Source organism: Cetorhinus maximus, chromosome 13 (genome assembly GCF_964194155.1).
Source record: "Cetorhinus maximus chromosome 13, sCetMax3.hap1.1, whole genome shotgun sequence".
NCBI classification, from domain to species: Eukaryota; Metazoa; Chordata; class Chondrichthyes; order Lamniformes; family Cetorhinidae; genus Cetorhinus; species Cetorhinus maximus.
Window position 1 is genome coordinate 37,025,805 of NC_135891.1, and position 18,911 is coordinate 37,044,715.

The 18,911-nt window shown below is 46.2% G+C and overlaps 1 protein-coding gene across 1 annotated transcript; it reads right to left on the bottom strand.

Moving 5' to 3' along the window:
* Nucleotides 1-590: 590 nt before the first annotated feature.
* Nucleotides 591-10,471, bottom strand: fitm2 (fat storage inducing transmembrane protein 2). Its single transcript, XM_078555273.1, has 2 exons — nt 10,282-10,471; nt 591-3,287 (listed from the first exon to the last, which is right to left on the bottom strand). The coding sequence occupies exons 1-2, from the start codon at nt 10,446-10,448 to the stop codon at nt 2,687-2,689; spliced, it is 768 nt and encodes a 255-aa protein (XP_078411399.1). The 5' UTR covers nt 10,449-10,471; the 3' UTR covers nt 591-2,686.
* Between the last annotated feature and the right edge of the window lie 8,440 nt (nt 10,472-18,911).

The following is an 18,911-nucleotide window of genomic DNA, read 5'->3' on the forward strand; positions in this document are numbered from 1 at the left end:
TAGATAACAGAAACTGACACCAAACCAAAGGAGATATAATGATGGCTGACTAAAAGCTTGGTCAATGAGACAGGTTTTAAGGAGTGTCTTAAAGGAGCAGAGCAGATTAGGTTGGGGTGTGAATGCCAGAATTTAGGAATAAGGCGGCTGATGGCGCAGCCACCACAATTGGGTGAAAGTAGTAGCCAGAGCAGGAAGAACCAGAGTTCTTGGAGGGTTTTACGGCTGGAGGAATTTAAAAGGAAAACAATCTTTTGATGCAATTAAAAAATCAGAACTCATTAAAAATATTAAATATTTTAATGGAAAAATACTTAGCTGCTCAATTGTGAACATGCAAGGCTAAAATTGTGTTACAATTACATGCTCTTTTCCTTCGTATAGTATTTCAAACTACAAACCAGGTAGATCAAAGACTCTGTCTAGATTCTGGGAGAACCTTAAAACAGGACACAGTATAATGTTAAATTTCAAAGTCAATATCATCTGCATTAAAATTTAGTAAGCTTTTGAATATACAATGGCAAATTCCCAAACCATTATGCACATCTACTCTGCTCAATCCAATTCATTAAATTCATTTTCTTAAATAGACTATCTGTTTCTTTATTTACAGATGAAACATTTCAAGACATTATGCAGTAGTTACTTTTCTTAATTCTACACAAGTTAATTAACAGCACCAGTTTAACTTTCAAAAATTTTTCATTGCATTCAAAGCATGGAACGAAATGTGAATCGAATAAGCACTATTTTAATATACATTGCTCCTATGTGAATAGAACTGACAAAAACAGGTTAACAGAAGCAGATTTGTCAACACTGATTTAAATGCTATAGAATTACATTATAACATTATTACAACACCAGAGTTCTTGATCTTTTCCAAGTCCACAGTGCTGTCACTAACATACAAGCAGCTCTTAAAAATACAATCCATACACAGAATGAGACGGATATACCACTCTGAGTAATTTTCTCCCTATATCACAAAGAAATCTTTAGTTGCAGCACCCCACACATATTTTCGTTCTAACAGTACAACATTATAAATTTCAACACTAACTTCTTAAACCCTCCTGGCACTATAAATATTGGTACACAAACAACTTGTCAGCAGTGTTCTCTACAAGCATTTGGAGGGTGACAACCATGCTTTGAAGGTAAAATATTTGCAGCAATATTGGCACCATGTATTTTAGGCAAGTCACAATAAAGTTAACAGTTTAAGCGACATCCCAGTTGGAGAAAAGAAGTAGTGACTCTTGTCCGCTCTTGGGGAGAAAACATAATAGCTGCAGGAACAGATGCAGGCATCCTACAACAAATATTATTCAAATTGGATTATACTATTTCATAATTTAGTGTAGGTTTATAAATAAACTGTTTTTAATACATATGGAATATACAATGAAAAATACAATGACATTTTAACTGCCTGGTAAAAGCTTAATTGAATTATTAGCATGTTGGATCAATTTGCTTGACTCAAGTTTTAAAGTTAAGGCTAACAATTAGCTGCTAGCTAAATGATAACTTTCAACAAAAGCGTAATGCTAAATTTAATAGGCCTATGTACTGAGACATGATGGGTATAGTCTATTTCAATAGAAATTCTACTCTTAGTACTTGAATATCTCCAATTACTACTACTATTTGTTCAGGGCAATTGCAACTAAAACTAATTTGTCTTTTTTTTTTCTACCAATTGCCACCACTGGATATTTCTTCCCTGTTCTTGTGTACACAATTTTTTAAATGTCCAAAAAGCATTTGAGAAATACAAATTTCTCAATGGAATTACAGATTATAGCTACCACTTGCACAAAATTGTTTTTCTTTAAACCATCATAGAACAGAGGGAAAAGTTGAAATAAAGGATGCATAACCTTTAGCATAGTGTACATGCAAAAGATAATGATGAACTAAAAAATATGGAGATTTGAGAAATATATAAATGAAGACAAATGTATAAAATAGCAACCACCCTGATTAATACCTTAACTATTTCATTCTGAATAACAAAATTGCAGTGACATAAGTTTAAAATATTGCTGATATATTAAACTGCGTGGGCAAAAGCGTAACACAATCTAATCAAGAGAAGCACAATAATTGCCAACATCTTCTATAAGAGTTGAATGTCAGTTATTATTATTCCATAATTACACTTGGACTGCTGCATGGCTAAATACGCAGATATAATGTAAGCTGCAAATATATTTTTTCTTCCTTTAAAATACTGCTGCTTCCAGCAATAAAAATTCAAACCAATTTAGCCTGACACAGAAATTGAAAGCTAATCTTCTGTAACCCATGCAACTCAAATTTAAAATACACCCCAGCAAGGCACATACAAATGGCAAAGCAAGGAACCACTGGAAAGCAAGTCCACAATACTAACACAAACACATTTTAAACCACATTCAGGTTATTATTAGTATTCTCATGTGGAAAATGATTATATTAATCAGACTTCATCACTGGTATTCAATATCGGTCCTTGCCTCTGCCATCAGATCTCACTAAATGATCCAGGTTCATGAATGGAGAATACTAATCATTTGCAGACATTTTGTATTGCCAAAGTAGAAGCCATAGCCATTATATTTGGAGCCTGTAGGCATGATGGGTATAGTCAATATTAATAGAAATTCTACTCTTCGTACTTGAATATCTCCGATTACTACTCCTTTTTCTTCCCAATTTCAGGCGGTAGTCCAGGAGAAATACGTTTCTTATACCAAAACCTGTATGTTCCATACCAGGCAGAAATTCCAAAAGCAACCCCGATTATTTTATGAGGCATATCATGAAAATACACTGCAGTACAAAAAAACATCCAGACCCACAACAGAAGCAAGGCATTTAAAGCAATAAACAGCGATTTAATGATTGTAGCGGTGGCCTTTCCTGGTTTTTGCTCCATCTTGTGAAGTTCATTCATGACTGCTACTTCTTCTGTTATTATCAGTGCACAGTATGACAATAAGAAGGCGTGTCCGGAGATGTCAAAGCCAAGCCACAAATGGCCATGATTCCTGCAAGTGTATAGGTTTTCAAATTCCTGGAGAACAGTCATATTTTGAGATTCATAGCACTCACCCGTGAAATTTTCAATAATGTGAAAGAACCTTGTACTAAGAAACCAAATGGCAGTTCCCACCGCACATGAGATGATGCGACGTACTGCAAACAGGACATCCTTTTGAAGAAAGTAATTTGAGGTGAAAACAAAGGGAAGCAGCAGGCCCAAGGTCCAGCCCCATGAAAATTTGACAAAATACCTACAAAAACAAAAAATAACTTTAATGCCAAGATAGTTCCTGAGTGATCTCATTTTCAATTTAGAGGTTAGTGCAGCAATAAATAACTAATTGCTTAAGATCCTCATTGTACACCACTTAATCATATAGTTCCATCAATTATAATTGAAAATGTTACTGAAGCTTTTCAGTTTCTAATCAGAGTATTTCTTACAAATCAAATTATCTTAGGGTCTCTATGGAATAACTCAAATTTTCCCCTGTAGATTTTTAAAATAATTTACTGTATTATCAGTTCTCCCTAAAAGATTAAAGAGAAGTTTGGAAGAAGAGATCAGAAAGATTAACAAATAAATATATACGATGTAAAATTCTATTACAAACCTTTTGAAGTGTGTCATAGTCATCTAGTTTTGTGGTTTATATTAAAACTTTAGAGGTTAACGTTTAGATCTGAGGAGATTAAAATTATGTGGGTAGGGTGATTAAAATTCTGGACTTTAGAAATTGCCAGACCACCTAAAGTAATGGCAGTTCAAGGGGCAACCTATATTTATTTAATAAGGTCAGGAGGGGAGAGGAGGGGGCAGCCAAAGGAATTGGGGGGAGGGGGGGTGGGGGGGAGAGAGCCAGAGGGGGAGGGGGCCGCCAGAGAGAGGAGAGAGGGAGACTTATTTGGCTTGAATACTGGAGGCAGAGACAGTGTCTGCCAAAAGCTGAAAAACGGCTGTAGACCAGAAGCAAAAGGGCTATTAAAATCAAGTGTATTTCTGGAGCGGAGTCAGTGAAATAAAGTCCATGCTTGAACTGGAGTGTCCACAATTGTGAGGTGCTTAACTTAACTTAGTTGGAGCTAGTGGAAGACAGCCCATACCTCAGAAGGTTAGCAGAAACACCCAAGAGAATCAAAGTGAATTCCTGAGAGCTGTGGCACTTTAGATGGTCCCTAGGAAGTGAACAAAGCTTCAAGAGCCTGATAAGTAGCAAAGACTTTCTGTTGCAGGGTAGGGGGGGGGGGGGGGGGGGGGGGGGAGTGGAAAGTAAAGGGCACAAGACAGCAGCAATAGGGGCAGGGTGTTTATTGGTGGGGGAGGGGGTGCATGGAGCTGTAAGGCAGAAGATTATAGACAGGCAAGGACTGGAGAAATCTAAACATAAGGATGAGCATTTTGAATTTAAGGTGTTGGGAAACAGAAGCCAATGCAGGTTAACAAGACCATGAGTGACGGGGCGAGTCATGGTTGACTAGGACTTGGTAAAGATAATATTTGCAGAATTTTGAATAAGCTGATTTTCGTGAGGATGGGGATGGGACACCAACCATGGCAGCATTGAGTTAATGAAGTCTGAAGATGACAAAACATGGATATGGGTGTTAGCAGCAGATAGGATCAGAAATGGGGAATGTTATGTAGTTAGAAGGTGATCTTTGTGATGATGAGGATATGGGATGAGAGATTCAGCTCAGTCACACAGCACTCTGAAGTCGTGACAAGTCCCATTCGGCCTGAGAAGTGGTTGGGAAGGGGGATGGAATCAGTGGCAATAAGTACAGATTTCATGCAGATGCATTTGGAAATGACAGTATAGGTAGGAGTGACCAACAGAAAGTTGCTCTGGAGGAGAAAGTACTGACCCCATACTGAGGATACTATCCATCGTGTTGTTTAGCACTACCACTGTTTTAAATGATTCAGATCATAGACAGCAGCTTGGAACCCATGAGGCACTTTAGGCCATCAGTAGCAACAGAAATTCTTCAACCACAATCTGTAACCTCATGACCTGGCATATTTCTCACTCGGCCATTACCATCAACCCAGGGATCGACACTGGTTGAATGAGGAGTGCAGGAGAGCATGCCAGGAGCAGCACCAGGCAGACCTAAAAATGAGGTGTCAACCTGGTGAAGGTACAACACAGGACTACATACATGATAAACGGCAGCAGCAGCAGGTGATAAACAGAGATCCCCGAACCAATGGATCAGATACACTCTGCAGTTCTGATGCATCCAGTCACGAATGGTGGCAGCCAAGTAAACAACTAACCAGAGGAGGCTTCAGAAACATCCCCATCCTCAATGATATGGGAGCCCAGAACATCTGTGCAAATGACAAGGATGAAGTGTTTGCAACCATCTTCAGCCAGAAGTACCAAGTGAATGATCCATCTCAGCCTCCTCGTAAGGTCCCAACATCACAGATGCCATTCTTCAGCCAATTTGATTCACTTCACGTGATATCAAGAAATACTTGACGGCACTTGATACTGCAAAGTCTATGGGCCCTGACAACATCTCAGCTATAGTACTGAAGACTCCAGAACTAGCCACACCCTAGCCAAGTTGTTCCAATACCACTACAACACTGGCATCTACCCATCAATGTAGAAAATTTCACAAGTATGCCTTGTTCACAAAAAGGACAAATCCAATCCAGCCCCATCAGTCTCCCCTCGATCATCAAGCAGCACTTGCACAGCAATAGCCTGCTCACTGACACTCAGTTTGGATTCTCCTTGGGCCACTCAGCTCCTGACCTCAATACAGCCTTGGTACAAACATGGAAAAAAACAGCTGAACTTCAGGAGTGAGGTGAAAGTGAATGCCCTTGACATCAAGGCAGCATTTGACTGAGTGTAGCATCAAGAAGCCCTAGTAAAATTGAAGTCAATGGGAATCAGGGGGAAAACTCTTCACTAGTTGGGAGTCATAGCTAGCACAGAGGCAGATGGTTGTAGTTGTTAGGGGTCAATCGTCGCAGTTCCAGGACATCACTGGTGCTCCTCAGGGTAGTGCCCTTGGCCCAACCATCTTCAACTGCTTCATTTCTGACCTTCCCTCCATCATAAGATCAGAAGTGCAGGTGTTCAATAATGATTGCACAATGTTCAGCAACATTCACAACTCCTCACATACTGAAGCAGCCCATGTCCATATGCAGCAAGATCTGGGCAACATTCAGGATGATAAGCGGCAAGTAACATTTGCACCACACAAATGCCACACAATGACCATCTCCAACAAGAGAGAATTTATTTCCCTTTGATATTCAAAGGTATCATTGCTGAATCCCCCATCATCAACATGCTGGGGGGTTATCATTGATCAGAAACTGAACTGGACCAGCCATACAAATGCTATGGCTACAAGAGCGGGTCAGAGGTTGGAAATTCTGCACTGCCTGACTCCCGAAAGCCCGGCCATCATCTACAAGGCACAAGTCAGGAGCATGATGGAATACTCTCCACTTGCTGAATGAGTGCAGCTCCAACAACACAAGAACCTCGACACCATCCAGGACAAAGCAGCCCGCTTGATCGGCACTCCATCCATCATCTTAAACATTAATTCCCACCACCAATGCACAGTGGCAGCAGTGTGGCCATGTACAAGATGCACTGCTATAACTCGCCATGCCTCCTTCAACAGCATCTCCCAAACCCACAACCTCTCTCGCCTAGGAGGAGGACAGCAGATGCATGGAACCATCATCACCTGCAAACTCACCTCCAAGCCACAGACCACTATGACTTGGACTACATTGCAATACCTTCACTGTGGCTGTGTCAAAAACCTGGAGCTCACTTCCTAACAGTATCTACACCAAATGAACTGCAGCAGTTCAAGAAGGCAGCTTACCACCACCTTCTCAATAGCAATTAGGAATGGGCAACAAGTGGTGTCCTTGCCAGCGATGCTCACATCCCATTAAGAAAAATAAAATCCAGCAGAAAGTTATTTCCTCCAGAAAGTTATTCATTGAATGACCATGGGCGGGGTCCTCCTTTGAATGGGTTTCATCTTGGTATCCCATTGGTGGAATTTACACCTGCTTTTGTTCATGGGCTCACCTGAAACTCAAATCTATAATCCCCCAAGACTCCCTGGCTCCGAGCTTGAAACTCAATAAAGGGCGCTTTCAGGATGCCAATGCATCACATGTATTCACCCATCCATTCTCCATTGTACAGCAATGACTTCTGGCTTTAAATCATTCTGGGTGGACAATATAACTATTTGATAGCCTGATCTACACTGTCTTCAGATAACAGATCTATTATCCAAAGAGAAACTGGTCAGTCTGCAGAGAACACAGCAAGAAAAAGCAGCTGCAGATAAAGGCAGTAACATCGACACCTTTTAAAACCTGGAGATGGCTACATCTTAAGTCTCCCAGCCATTCCTTTTCAAAGTCCACCAGTGCAGAAGCTAGATTTCCTGGTAAGAAAACTACAAGTAACTCACTTTGTAATATACTGAATATCCATCGCTTCATGGGATGTCTTGCATTAACCATGATTTACAAATCCAGCTATTGAAGCCGCAGACTACCCTGCATGAGCAAAGACACGTTCTTCAACAGGCCTGCAACGACTGCTTTTCCTACATGCCAAACATGTGAACTATAAACCATTCTTTGTTTCCAACTTGTAAAAGTCCACCATCTCTTTACCTATAACCTTTCTCAAGCATGTGCGTGCTGAGTGATTCATGTAGCATTAGACTTTCGGGGTGAATCCAAGAATAAATAATCATCTTTCTTTAAACCCACAAAAGCTTGCTGCTGATTATTCAAAATTGATCACACTCCTACTTTTCCAAAGAAACACAGGAATTATAGACAATAAGGGAAGGGAATTGGGGGAAGGGCAGTTCTTTCTATTCAAAAATAGTTGTAAAAACTCAGCAGGTCCGACAGCATTGCAGAGAGGGATACAGTTAACATTTCGAGTCTATATGACTCTTCATCAGAACTAAGGAAATATAGAAATGAGGTGAAATATAAGCTGGTTGAGGGGGGGGGGGTAGGACAGGTAGAGCTGGATAGAGGGCCAGTCATAGGTGGAGGCAAAACAAAGATTGCCAAAGATGTCATAGACAAATGGACAAAGGGGTGTTGACGGTGGTGATATTAGCTAAGGAATGTGTTAATGATGACATTAAAGGTAGAAAGCAGGAAGAGCAAGTGACAGATAGCCCTAGAGGGAATCGGGGTGGGGTGGGGGGAAGGGATCGAAAAGGCTAAAAGTTGAAGATAAAACAATGGATGGAAATAATTTTAAAATTAATGGAAATAGGTGGGAAAAGAAAAATATATTAAAGAAATTATAAGTTATTGGAAAAAGGGGGAATTGGAAAAGGGGTGGGGATGGAGGAGAGAGTTCATGATCTGAAGTTTTTGAACTCAATGTTAAGTCCAGAAGGCTGTAAAGTGTCTAGTCGGAAGATGAGGTGCTGTTCCTCCAGTTTGCATTGAGCTTCACTGGAACATTGCAGCAGGCCAAGGGCGGACACGTGGACATGAGGGCAGGGTGGTGTGTTGAAACGGCAAGTGACAGGGAGGTCTGGGTCATGCTTGCGGACAGACCGAAGGTGTTCCGCAAAGCGGTCACCCAGTCTGCGTTTGGTTTGGTCTCTTCAATGTAGAGGAGACCGCATTGGGAGCAGCGAATGCAGTAAATTAAATTGAGGGAAGTGGAAGTGAAATGCTGCTTCACTTTAAAGAAGTGTTTAGGCCCTTACACGGTGAGGTGGTGGTGGTGGTTGGGGGGGGGGGTGGAGTAAAGGGGCAGGTGTTGCACCTTCTGCGATTGCATGGGAAGGTGCCGTGGGAGGGGGTTGAGGTGTAGGGGGGTGATGGAGGAGTAGACCAGGGTGTCCCGGAGGGAACGATCCCTGCGGAATGCCGCCCGGGGGGTGAGGTGGGGGGCGGGGGGGGGGGTGTGAAGGAAAGATGTGTTTGGTGGTGGCATCGTGCTGGAGTTGGCGGAAAAGGCGGAGGATGATCCTTTGAATGCGGAGGCTGGTGCGGTGGTAAGTGAGGACAAGGGGGACCCTATCATGGTTCTGGGAGGGAGAGGAAGGTGTGAGGGCGGATGCACGGGAGATGGGCCGGACACGGTTGAGGGCCCTGTCAACCACCATGGGTGGAAAACCTCGGTTAAGGAAGACATGTCAGAGGAACTGTTTTTGAAAGTGGCATCATCAGAACAGATGTGACGGAACTGAGAGAATGGGATGGAGTCCTTACAGAAAGCGGGGTGAGCAGCTGTAGTCGAGGTAGCTGTGGGAGTCGGTAGACTTGTAATGAATATTTGTGGACAGTCTATCACCAGAAATTGAGACAGAGAGGTCAAGGAAGGGAAGTGTCAGTGATGGACCATGTGAAAATGATAGAGGGGTGGAAATTGGGGACAAAATTAATAGATTTTTCGAGGTCCAGACAAGAGCATGAAGCAGCACCGAAACAGTCATCGATGTACCGGAGGAAGAGTTGTAGGAGGGGGCCTGAGTAGGACTGGAACAAGGAATGTTCCACATACCCCATAATGAGACAGGCATAACTGGGGCCCATGCGGGTACCCATAGCCACATCGCGCCCCTCAACAAGCTTATATTTCACCTCATTTCTATACTTCCTTAGTTCTGATGAAGAGTCATACGGACTCGAAACGTTAACTGTATTCCTCTCCGCAGATGCTGTCGGACTTGCTGAGTTTTTCCAGCTATTTTTGTTTTTGTTTCAGGCTTCCAGCATCCGCAGTGATTTGCTTTAATCTCAGTTCTCTCATCCTTGTATGTAACATAAGGATTGAAAAAGTAGTGTCCCATAGATAATGCTGTTTTCCCTCCAGTTTATATGAAATCTATATTTAAACATTGTCTGCCAAGAAGATACAGTGAGGATAAGTTTCAAGAGCAACTTGTGCACTCATAACACTTTCCTCCACAATAACTCAGAGCAAGGCACGCGGTGCCTGTGTGTAAATAAGTGATTTCTACATCAACAAGCATTGTGAATCATGCAAAAGCTTTTGCAGTACGAACTCCCCTTTACTTCGCGCTGGTGTCAGTTTAAGTCCTTTCTCTATTTATACTGCTTTTACCACATAACTTGGGTCAAGCAGCTGATGGCCCGGGCGAGAGGAAAAACTGCAACCGCCACTCTTGGAGCTTCATTGGGCGGGAGGCATCACTCTCCGCCCAGGCCCCGAGCCCTTCAATACTCACACATTCAGGGCATTGCGCGGGTTGGAGAAATAGGACTCGGCCAGAGGGTGGCTGGCTTTGAACAGCGAGCCGCCCAGGGTGATGAGAACGAGCAGCGGCGCTAGACACCGGCGAATCCAGGCCCGGTGAAGGCCATTCAGCAGCAAGACAAAACCATCCACAGACATCTTCAGACCAGCAGCGACAGACCCCGCCCCTTCACCCCATTGGTGGAAAATACAAGGCTCCGCCCCTCACACCATCCGAGGAGGGGGAGTACCCCGCCCCGCCCCGCCCCCACCCCATTGGTGGAAAATACCAGGCCCCGCCCCCTCACCCTATTGGTGGAAAATACCCAGCCCTGCCCTCAGACCATTGGTGGAAAATACCCGGCCCCGCCCTTATAAGGATCCAAAAGCCTGGAATATTTCCCTATTGCTCTCCAACCCTTATCTCACTTTCCTCTTTTAAAGCACTCATTAAAATTGAGCTCTTGTCTGCTCTAATTACTCCTTACTGACTTGGTGTCATACTTGGTTTTATAGTGCTCCTGTGTAGCGCCTTTGGCTTTTCCTTATGTTAAAGGTGCTAAAGAAATATAAGTTGTTGCTGTTGTTGCAGATGAGCTGAGGCAGGGATGGAGTTGGATGATGTTACAGAACTGGGAATGGCCCCTCGGGCTGTACAGATCAAAATGAAAGGCTGTAAATGACTGTAATATTGTTTGTACTGATGCACCTGGTGATACATTTTGTAAAGTTTAACCTGGATTGTACCCTTGTAATGTTGTTTTTGAAATGGTTTTGAATGTGATTGAAGATTTTTATGAATAAAGTATATTTTTACAAAAAAAAAAAAAAAAAAATGGGCGCTCTTAGTTATGACCAGGAGATGTAGGTAGAAACTCATCTCGGGGTCGAATATGAGTCAAAGGTTGCAAGCAGTATGATTCAGCTGTTAGTTATGAATCTTCGAGTAATATTTGGTTAAAATACACAGTCCCTAGGTGGTAGAGGAGCAGCAAAATGTCTAGGCCAAAAGTTAAAACGAAAGCTGTCCAAACAGTAACGAAGACAGTCAGACAAGGCACTGAATCAAATTACAAAGGGGTTGGAAAACTTGGGATTCAATAAATGCCCTCACAGTTTCTCTAGGCTTGGTCTGGAGGATTGGGCTTTGATTGTCAGCCTGATACCCACCACCCACTGTCTACAGATCAGTTTTTGAATTATGTGATAGGCAACTGAGGACCAAAATATTTTCTTTTTACCTTCACTATTTAAAAATAACTTGCATTTATATAGCGCCTTTCATGACACTAGGACATCCCAAAGCACTTTACAGCCAATTACTTTTGAAATGCACTCACTGTTGTCATATGTAAAATGTGGTAGCCAATTTGCACACTGCAAGCTTGCTCAATTAATAATTTGACAAAGATCAGATACTCTGTATTGTCGTGTTGATTGTGGGATTAATATTGGACAGTTCATCAGAGAGAACTCCCTTACCTGCTCTTCAAAATAGCGCTATTGGATCTTTATGTCCACCTGAGAGGGTAGAGAGGGTCTCATTTGGTTTAATGTCTCATTTGAAGGATTGTTGATGACATATACACATCCGAACATCTGTCGCAAGTGCATAAGCCCATTTTACTGTGACATCAGGTTTATGAATGTACAGGTGATGTGATTCCAGGGATATCATCAAGTTTATGCTAATCTTCTGGATTGCATCAGTGATTCATCTTTCCGTTCCAGTTCATGCCTAATGCAGCACAGTTCAGGAGAACTTGACTGCAGGGTTGCTTCTAAAGGATAATTATATTGTTAACAATTGTGGTATTCTGATGATGGGTATCCAGCTGAATTGATGACCTCTGTTTTCTTTTAGCAGATGCTGAAAAGCCTGCTGTTTATTTCCAAATTTCTATTTTTGGCTCTGGCAATATTTGTTTCTGTGGTACCCCCAAACATTATTCTTTCTATCTTCAGCACAGGAACTGTTTTCTGAAACTATGGCAGAATTTTCCGCCCCCATCAGCGTCAAATGTCATGGCGGATGGAGGCGGGACAATATGGCAGGAAGGCCCAAAATCAGTTTCACGCCGGCATGAAAGCCCAATGGGATAATCCAATGGTGTCTGCCATGGCAGAATGCCAATCCTGCTGGAGGCCGCGTGAACCTGTTTTGCATCCCACTAATGGGTGCAAAGTAAGGCCCGACCAGAATCGTTTCTCCCACGCCAGATTGACTGTTACGCCGGTGGGAAAACATGCTGGTCTTGACAAGTATGACGTGCAGAAGTCGGGACTTACCATTAGGGCCTTGCTCAGATCGCGGACATCCGAGCAGCAGAAGACGCTGGAGCCCTACAGATACCGGACCCTGGAGGAACATGTGCATCGCATGCTGGGTGGATTCTCATGGACATTGCCCCACCGCGAAGCAGCTAAAGAAGGTGAGAGTTCTCTGTTGATGTCTGGGGTATGCTCCAGAAAATCATAGTCTTGGTAGGTGAAAGGGGGCAGGAAGGTGTAAGGGAAGAAGTCGGGGTGGGGTGGGGGAAGAAGTTTAGAGGACACCAGAACTTCGGGGGGAGGAAGTATTTTGGAGAGGGGAAGGACTTCGAGGGGAGGAAGGAGTTCGGAATGGGGAAGGAGTCCAGGGGGAGGAAGGAGTCCCGGGGGAGGAGGGAGTAAGGGTGGAGGTCCAGGTGAACATGCAAGGGAGATATCTGTGGAGTCAGTGGCTGCCTCCTAGGGAGCGAAGTGAGGGTGGGCATAGGAGAGAATGGTGAGTATGAGAGGGGGCAGAGTGAACCAGAAGGGGGGGAAGCCTGAGGATGTGATGGTAGCTGTAGAAGGAATGGCGAGGGTATTTGTTGGGGACTCAGAGGCAGACACAGACCCTGGGGGTGGGAAGGAAGCGGTCAGAGAGGTACATGTGGATGGGGGTGGGATTCTTGGGAAGGTAGGGAACGTGTATGTTCACCTGGACATCCTGGAGAGAAAAGGGTTCGGGTTGACAGTGGGGAGGTGGAAGGTGATGGGAGGGGATCAACAGTGATGGGGAAATAGACATGGGTTGACTGGAGGAGGGGGAAGGATGGGGAGCTGAGAAGAAACCTTACTATGACAATGTTTTTCAAATTGAAAGTGAGCGGAGCCTTGTGTTGGACAGGCACAGGTGCTGCATGGGAGTGTGGTCAATGGGTGGGTGGAGATGCAGGTCAGCTCAAATGGACAACAAAAGAGATCCCCAGCAGGCAGCATTGAAAATGCTTGGGACATTGGGATGAGTGTGATGGATGAAGGCTCCACCTGGGTGGGGAAATGCTTGTACGAGGCTCCTAAAGGCCCTGGCACACACATTTTTCTTTCCAGAATCAATCATGTTCCGGCTGCGTGTAGCTGAACTGCAGTGGGGTGGGATACAGGGGGAGGAGTCGTGAAGCTTGTAAATGAAGCTGAAAGAGTTTACACATTACGCAGTGAAAGTGAATGTAATTTCAGATTATAAAGTGACAAAATGTGTTCACCCATGCAACTACTTGTGACCAGAATTTCTTAACTTTTCTAGGCCTACCACTTCTTCTAGGTGCTGCCCTGACATCCACAGTAGGGGTGGAGACAACCTGTGCAATGGTTGGCCCTGTTGCCGCTGATGACTTTGGTGTGTGTCTTCTGGAGAGCAGAGGCCTTGAGGGCCCTGGCTTGCTTTGGCTATCCTCCTGTGGGCCAGCTGCTCCCTCTGCAGTGACAGAATACATGATTGATGGGGTCACAGGCAAAGGGGTGCTGTTGGAAGTGGACAGCCTCTGAGATTCCTGAGTGGATGACCCAGGGATGTTCAGCTGCTGCTCCTCCTCCCTTCAGGTGCTCGTGAATCCCAGCCTGACTCCATGAGGGGAGGGGGCACATTGAGGGACATTGGTGGTCCCCCATTTCCCTCTCGTGTTGCCACTGCAGGAACTCATCCATGGCTACTGCAATGGAGAGCAGGTCTGCGCGCATCTCCACATTCTGCTGGACCAGGGTCTCCATGGCATCCGCCATCCTTCCCATGGAGACCTCATACCCGCACACGTGGCCACCACTTCATCAGAGAGCAGGAGGATGCACTCTTCTGACTCATGTGCCCATCTGTTGAAGGCTTCCAACAGCTCTGCGTGATGTTCCCCCGCCTTCTGCTGACTCTCTACAATGAGTTGGAAGGCCAAATCCAGAGGCTCATCATCTGACTCAGACCTCACAAATGCCTCTTCCCCAACAGTCCTCTGAGTGCCAGGGAGCTTGGCTGAATCTGCCTCAACCTGTTGCAGAAATGTGTCAGTGTAGTGACTACCAGACTGTGAACCCAAGTCTGTTCTAGAACGAGGTCCCACCGAGGTGTAGGTCTCTGCGCTGCACTATGACGGATCTTCCAGGCTGCTTATTTCCAGCTCTTCAATGGAGGAGGTCTCCTCTTGGCTGGAGGTGAGGATCTGGATGGATCTGAGGAACTGGCTGGCTGAGGGTGTCGATCACATGGCAGAGCTCTCTGTGAACCAAAGTAGCAATAATTAGTGCATGGCAACAGAGTCAAAAGCAGATGTGAGAGCACTCACATTTGTGGTCAGAGAGGGATAACGTGAGTATTTGCTGCCGCCGCAAGAACGTCCCACGTCCTCACCAGTCACTGCGAGGGCACGCTCCTCAAAGCATGTGAAGGGTCTAATGTAGGCCACTCCACCCCCAGCCTGGGACCTCTCTCTGCTGATGTGAGCCAGCTTCTCCTACATGAAAACAGATGGAGAGAGTGTGAGCAGGACACATAGAACTGCATGGAATGTTTGTGTTGTGAGTGGAGCCATGGACGGGATGAGAATGCGAGCCCCAGAGGATATGAGCCTGATGGAGATGTGAGGGTGTGTGTAAGAGTTATTGGTGTTGTCCATTGAGGCGTGAGATCCCTGTGGATGTGTGATGGGTTTGTGAGTGTGTGAGTTGAGAGTGATGAGAAGCATGGCTTAGCCTGGCGGCACGGATGAGACCATTCATCCTCTTCCTGCACTGTATAGCTGACCTCCTTTGTGCTCCGGTGGCACTGACCACCCGTACCACCGCCTTCTAGGCCGGTTGGTGACTCTGGTGGACCTCCTGTGGCCAGAGCTGGGGTAGAGGACATCACGGGCAGTCTTCCACTGCATCCAGCAGATGCCCCAGAGAGGCGTCCCTAAATTAGGGGGCTGCTGTCTTCTTTGCTTTCAGGGCCATCTGTAGCCTGGAGCAATCCTGGTCTGAAGATATGAAGTAGCATGTGTTCTGGTGCGCTTTAAATACGGTACCCAGAGCGAGGAAGCACTGGGGTCACAGAGTGGTGGGCAAATCTATGTCTACCCGCCAGTGAGCTGGCGTGTTCCCCATGAATGCATAATTAATGAGGTAGGACACGAAAAGCCGCCATTGCGTCCGATGCGTATTATGTCCTTTTTCCCGCCTGCTACTGCACTTAGTGCAAATCTGGGACAATTCCACCCTATGAATCAAGACACTAATGACTAATTTCTAAGTATAACAAATGTACAACTAAACTCTATTTGATGTGACTAGGAACAGGGTGTATAATTGAAAAATGAAAACTATGATTTAGAGCCAAGGCCAGAATTTTACCTTCGGAGTGTGGGTACGCGCCCGACACGCTGGAACGTAAAATGATGCACGATGACATCGGGTGTGCGTCCTGACGTCACTGTGCACCATCGCAATATTCCGCGCGATGAAAATGGAGGCGCCCCCGCCATTAATTAACGGGCCAGTTAATGCCCTTGAGGCACCAATTGTCGATGATTTTACATAGCTCATGTGATTGTCAGGGCATCGGACATGCGCAACAGGCAGGCGGGTAGGCCACATTTTCAAAAACCTCATCCATGGGCGGGATAGGAGGGGTGAGTGGGCTTGCTAATGCGAGTTGTTTGTACTTTAGATTATAACTTACTGCTGCTTCCTTGTGAGAACAGGACTTCTTCATTTCACTTCAGAGCTGCTTTGACAGAAATAAGGGGCTTCAGTTCTGGACTCCGGAGGAGTCACACCACTTGTGGCCTTCCAGGTATCAGACAGATTTCCCTCAACCTGGGAATGGGGACTGTGGTCTCTGCTGGAGGCACCTCCTCTGAGGAGGAAGAGAGGGCCAGAAGTGGGAGGAGGCCAGGTGTCCCTCTTCAGGCTCCAGGGGAACGACCTGTGGGAGGGCAGGCGCAGGCACACGGGGGTCAGGGCCAACAGGAAGTCCAAGGCGGAAGGGGCCGCAGAAGATGCCACTATCCTGCTGCAATATGTCTGAGGTACAATGCCGAAGGAGGCTCCGTCTCTCAGGTGATTGATCCTGAGATCAGCTCCGACTGTGTGGGTGGACACCCCATGTCAGTGGCGCTGAAGGTCACAGTGACCCTCAACATCTATGCCTCTAGCTTTTTCTAGGGGTCAGTGGGTGATCTTTGTGCAGTGTCCCAATCAGTTGTCCACGCTTGTGTCAAGCTGGTGACAGACGCTCTGTTCAAGCGTGCATTGACTTTCATTCACTACCACACGGATGAGGCCAGCCGGGCAAAGCGAGCCAGAGGCTTTGCAGCCATTGCTGTCTTCCCCACGTCCAGGGTGCAATAGACTGTACACATGTGGCCATCAAGGCACCAGCAGGTGAGCCCGATGCCTTCATCAACAGGAACGGCTTCCACTCCATGAACGTGCAGATAGTGTGTGATCATAGGATGCAGATTCTGCAAGTCTGTGCAAGGTACCCAGGCAGCCCCCATGCCGCCTACGTCCTCAGACACTCCCAGGTGCCGAGGCTCTTCAGTGCTCCAGCCCAGATGGTGGATGGCTGCTGGGTGACAAGGGCTATCCCCTCAAAAGGTGGCTCATGACGCCTCTCCACCATCCAAGAACAAAGGCCAAGGAGCGGTGTAATAGGAGCCATACTTCCACAGGGCGGTGGCAGAGAGAGCCATTAGTCTTCTCAAGATGCGCTTCTGATGCCTGGACCGTTCAGGGGACGCACTCCAATACCTCCCAGATCGTGTGTCACTAATAGTGGTTGCATGCTGCACTCTCCACAATCCGGCGCTGGAAAGGGGGGATGCAGTGGAGGAAGAAGATGTTGACGCAGCTGCTCTGGCAATAGACGATGAGTCCAGTAGTGAGTCCGAGGACGAGCACGGTCAGGAGAATGCTGAGGGGATAGATGCTGACTTGGGCAACCTCTTGAGGCAGGGAAACCCGGGAGGCTTTGATCCAAAGCTCCTTCAGCTAGCCTACCAAATAAGAACCACCACCACCACCACATGCCAGGGCTGCAGGCTCCATACTCAATATTTGCTTGGTGAACAACATGCACCATGTGCCATTTCAATAAAGTTCAATGACAAACAAGTCACTCATAACATCATGGGTTACCCTGCACCTGCAGAACTAATGAAGTACCCAGAAGCTTGTTGAACAGAAACACATTTAATGCTGTGGTGCCTAGCATACAAATTAAATTGATAGGTGTTATCTATCACACCAAATAATATTTAACGTAAAACTAGGGGAAAGAAATCACCAGCGATAAGCCCGTGTTGTGCTTAAGGTGCTTTAAGTTTTTGTTTGCGGGTGCTACGTCTAGGCACTCCCCCCTCGCTGGCACTGGCATTGGAGACAGCCTGCTCACTCTGCTGTCCTGTTGGCCTTGGTGATCTTGGCTGGCGCACCCTGGCTCGTGGAGCCTGTGCTGGGAGGGAGTGGCCAGTGCCACGGCTGGCATCTCCTCAGTCGCCGCAGCCTCATCAGATGCCACGGTCACTGGCAGAGGGGAGGAGGAGCTACTGCCATCATCCAGAGTGCCCGGAGAGCAGCCCGCAGAGACATCAAGCAACTCGTGTGCCAACGTGAGATCGCTTTGGACCTCCCTACTCACCATTGATGGATGGGCACCTAGCTGGGATACTGGGAGTCTCATCCATCTCCCACACTGACACTGACCACCTGAGGTCATTGCCGGTGTGAGGGCTTGCAGGTCCGAGCGCATCCCCAGGATCCTGGAGGAGCTTCTTCATGAGAGTCGCCACTCTCTCCATGGAGGAGGCATTGCGCTCGGCCATGAGGGTCATTGCATTGCTCATGCTCCACAAGGACTCCTCCACAACAGAGACCATGACACGCATTCCCTCAGATCCTCCCACACACCCTGCTGGACTTCCAGCATCTGCCTCAGGGACGACTCCAGAGGCACATCATCAGCCACCGACTGAGCATGTTCCTGGTCCCCAGCAGTCCTCTGACAGCTGGCGTCCTGGGCACTCTCTGCCTTCGCCTGCACCTCAAGCGAGTGTGAAGTGCCCTCATCGCTGTGTACTGAGATACTATCTGCCGATCTAATGCCCACCAAGGTGCTGGTATCTGCATTGGTGCCTGCTTGGCTGAGAGGGTGTGACGCAGGTGCGTTTCCATGGTTGCTGTCCTCTGGAGTCAGTGGTGGGCCTTCAGGATCCTCACCCTGATGGGCTGCTGGTGAGCCTGAAAGGAAGAACAAGGACATGTCATTAGTTGAAGTCATTAGACTGTTACTGTGCATGCCTGGCACCCGGATCAGGGGGCCCTCGTCTTTCCATTATCAATGGGGGT